Consider the following 4,216-nt stretch of genomic DNA (forward strand, 5'->3'; position numbering starts at 1 on the left):
ATGGCTAACAACCCCTCTTCGTTGGCCGAAGCCTGCCATGAAAACCAGAAGGCACCAACCACCCATTTAATTACACTTCTCGATCAAGTCGCCGACCAATTCCCAGATCATGATGCCATTATATCCTTCCATCAGACCAGCCTGCACTGGACCTTTGCTCAACTGCAGGAGAAGAGCATCCAACTCGCCGCCCATTTATCGTCTAGAGGTGTTGGTCTTGGAAGTCGGATCGTGACCCTTATGTATAACCAAGCCCAGTGGGCACTACTTTTCTGGGCATCTGCCCGCCTGGGCTGTCAATTTGTGCCACTGGATCCCCGGGTGCTCGATCGCGACGCACGGGATATTTTGTTTCTCCTCGATCAGCTGGAACCAGGAGCAATATTTGTATCAAACGAGGCTATGGCGAATCGGATTAACCATATCACCATCGATCATAACCATCGCCCTTTTGTTCAATGCGTTGTGAGCGACAATGAAGAGACTACTGTTTCGGCCGGGTGGACGACGATGTCCAACATCATGTCGGAGCCATTAAAAGACAAGCCTTCTTTGCATCAGCCCGGAACCCCAGATGATACAATACTTATACTGTTCACGAGTGGCACTACTGCACTTCCCAAAGGCTGTCCACACACGACCATCTCCATCGGTGCTCAAGGGCTAGGGTTCATGTACGGGTTAGAACTAGGACCTGGCGCTAATCTTTGCCAGCATTTACCCAATTTTCATATATTCAATATTGCGCTTACTCTTGCGTTCTGGCTGGCTGGTGCGACTGTCATCTTCCCAAGCTTTTCTTTCGACCCACAAAGCACCTTGCAGCTCATCAGATCCTATCAACGGGTCACAGCTCCCTGTGTCCCAGCCATGATACATGCTTTACTGAACTGTGCGTCGCCTCAGCACAGCTCCTGCCCTTCGTTTGAAGTTCTTCTTGGTGGTGCTCCAGTGACATTGGACGTAGTGAAGCGCTGTAGGAATTTGGGGGCGACAAGGATTATGATAGGATATGGTATGACTGAGGGTATACCTTTTGTCAACACCTCTTTGGAAGAAAGGTCCATGGAGCTAACGACAAGAGATGTATCTGTTGGGAAGGTATTCTACGGTGGGCGAGTCCGGATCTGTGCTGAGGGAAGCCGCATCCCCATTCACAAAGAGGAGATCGGTGAGGTGCACCTCGGTGGTCTTCCAGTGTTCGGAGGCTATCTTGGGGGGAGCAATGACTCATGTTATCGTGAGGATGGGGTGAACTGGATAGCCACAGGAGATCAGGGGTACATGAACAGTGAGGGCTATGTTTATATACTCGGCAGATATAAAGATCTTATTATCTGCGGTGGCGAGAACATATCCCCATTGAAAATAGAACAGTGTTTGGGCGAGGTAGATGGGATAAGGGTAAGTCAGCCCGACCTAGTTTTATTATCAAACGGGGTTTTGATGCAACAGGTACTTACTATCTGATAGGATGTGTATGTTGTCGGAATTCCAGATGCTGTTGCTGGTGAGGTGCCTGTTGCTGTGATACGAAAAGATCAGTCAGGCCAAATGCCAATGAAAAAGGCTCTTCAAACAATGGTTTCGAATGAACTTGGTCAATCGTTTGCTCCAGCACGCATTCTTGATCTCCAAGATGACCTTGGAAATGATCACTACCCAACTACAACATCTGGCAAAATCCAGAAAACAGTGCTTCGAGCATGGGTAACCGAGCATCTCAATCAGATCGCCGTCGACAATCAAATCTCTTCCGACGACCTTACAACAGAATTAAAGACATTGTGGTCTGGCTTAACCGGTCTGGCACCTAGAGATATCGATCGAAACATTTCTATACGAACCTTCGCCGACAGTATGATGCAAATCCAGTTTTGCCACCTGATAAGCCAAAAGCTGCAACTGGTGATCACGCCGATTGATTTGATAAAGTTCAACACGATTAGAAAACAGGCGAAGCTGCTCAGCGAAAGAAAGCATCTCAAGGACTCTCATTGTCGTGATACAGACCATGCTCCTCCAGCGCAGCTCGACATGGAGCGGGTAAAAAAGGTGACCTTTTCCAAGTTGAACAACCTCGGATTTAGATGGGATGACGTGGAAGAGGTCGTTCCGATTGCAGACTGTGTGAAACGAACACACTACGGACACAGGCCAAACTCGTGGAACACCCGGATGTCGTGGATTGCGAGCTCATCAATCAGCATCGCAGATGTCAAGGCAGCCTTGCACACTTGGCTTCAACGTCATCCACTTCTACGGTCCACACCTCTTTCATACGATGAGGAACTAGATCTATATTTGATCATGAATCCCAGTGAGGATTGGATGAAACTACAGGTTGTGGATGGCGGTATGGTTAAAGACATAAACAGCGTCGAAACATATAGGTTGAATGATGCCGACTATGACTATATAGATGGGAAGGGGCCATTGTTCAGGGCTACTATTCTAAGTGTGGAGAGTTCATCAGTCGTCGGATTGGTCATGCACCTGCACCATCTTGTGTTCGATGCCCACATCCTGTTTCGATGGTTTGAAGACCTCAAGAATCTTCTGAATCGCAAGGATCAGCTTCTCTATTTTCATCCATACCGTGACTATATCGCAGATTACCAAGGGAATCGAACTGGGTCAGCAGCCCGGAGAGCGGTTGACTTTCATGTTAACAAAATTCGAGGAGTATCGTCTGCTACTGATGCGTTATGGCCACGGCAGATTGCACCACACTGGCTCAAAGGTGATAACCAGGGTTGGGTCCACAGTGACAACACACCAGGCCATCCCAGCGAGCGACCCCTTCTGGATGGAGATAAAAGCATTGGAACCAAGGGTATCACTCGCGCTGTGCATGTGCCCAATATCTCGGAATTACGACACAAGTTCGCGATAACACCGCCGATAATTGCGAGATGCGCCTGCGCATTGATCAATGTGCGCATGACTGGAGCCAAAGAGGCAATTTTTGGCCTCGTTGAATCGGGCAGAATCTGGCCATCTGCAGATGACAGTCACCCCGAGAATAAAGGTATCGATATTTTAGAAGTCGACGGGCCTACAATCATCCAATGTCTCAGTCGTACAAAGATTACACCAGACGAAAGGACAATCCAGCTTCTATCCAGGATGAGCAAGGACCAAGACGATATTGTTTCTAATACATATGCTCCTATGGACGAAATATGCCGGAAGCTGGATGATTCAGACTGCAAATCCTTCCTCGACGTCCTCTTCCGCCAAAGCCTCAACTGGAGGATTGGGGGATATAAAGAACATGCGTCCGATCCAATCAAGTTAATCGAAAACATTTCTCGATCCGACTTTGGTCTTTTCTGGCTACCAGGTATGATGGAGGCTGATCTGTTGCGGCTGACTGTGAAATACGACGATGCTCAACTTAGGGCAACCGATGTATACAATATTATGACGGAGTTCCTGTGCGCTGTGGCCTGGCTTAGTGATCCTGGTAATATGGATAAGCCTGTGTCGCAGTGCGAGTTCCAAGGTCGTGATATCGTGGACCTTGATCGCGAAGGTCCGGCTCGCTATCGGAAGTGACCAGCCCACGATGGGTTGGGCTTTAGGCCCGAGTCTAGGGCCTAACCGAGAAGAGGGAATGGGATGCGGGTAGCCGGTTTTAGGGTTAACTGTATATTCTATTTGGCGGTCGATATACATCCCCGTGGGCCACTGTAGTCTAATCCGCTTGAAATTTGGTCAGTATATTGAGCCAACCTTATTATATTCCGGATGTATTTTAGAATATATTTGACTGTTCTCCAGCTGTATTATAATATGGATTAGAGTAGTATAACCTAGAGTAGCATAATATAACCGCCGTAATCTAGCCATAACCTAATCTAACTGGCCTCGGTTAGATTAAGATATAAAATTTCTTAACCGATCTAGATATAATTAAATTAAAATCAATTAATCTCTTAACTGCAGTTAACTATAAACTGTTACAGACCCCGGTCTAGTGCAGCACTACCAGATAATATACTAGCTACAGTTAGACTGGCATTTGGCCAGGTTAGGTTAGGTTAATGGGGTCAGCTATATCTAACCGCTAGGTTATAGCTAGATTAATAGAATTTCTATATCTAATTACAGTTAAGCTAAAAATTAAATAATTAATCTAGATTAACTGTACTTGGTATCAAGACTATTAATTTTTATTAAATATAGTAGACAGTAAACTAGATTAATTATA

At 46.4% G+C, this 4,216-nt stretch overlaps 1 protein-coding gene across 1 annotated transcript; it reads left to right on the top strand.

Moving 5' to 3' along the window:
* On the top strand, positions 1–3,561 carry ABOM_005631 (AMP-binding enzyme family protein; the record flags this gene model as incomplete). Its single annotated transcript, XM_022532760.1, has 2 exons — positions 1–1,404; positions 1,474–3,561. The coding sequence occupies 2 exons, from the start codon at positions 1–3 to the stop codon at positions 3,559–3,561; spliced, it is 3,492 nt and encodes a 1,163-aa protein (XP_022389106.1).
* Between the last annotated feature and the right edge of the window lie 655 nt (positions 3,562–4,216).

Source organism: Aspergillus bombycis (assembly GCF_001792695.1).
Source record: "Aspergillus bombycis strain NRRL26010 chromosome Unknown contig00043, whole genome shotgun sequence".
In the NCBI taxonomy this organism is placed as follows: domain Eukaryota; kingdom Fungi; phylum Ascomycota; class Eurotiomycetes; order Eurotiales; family Aspergillaceae; genus Aspergillus; species Aspergillus bombycis.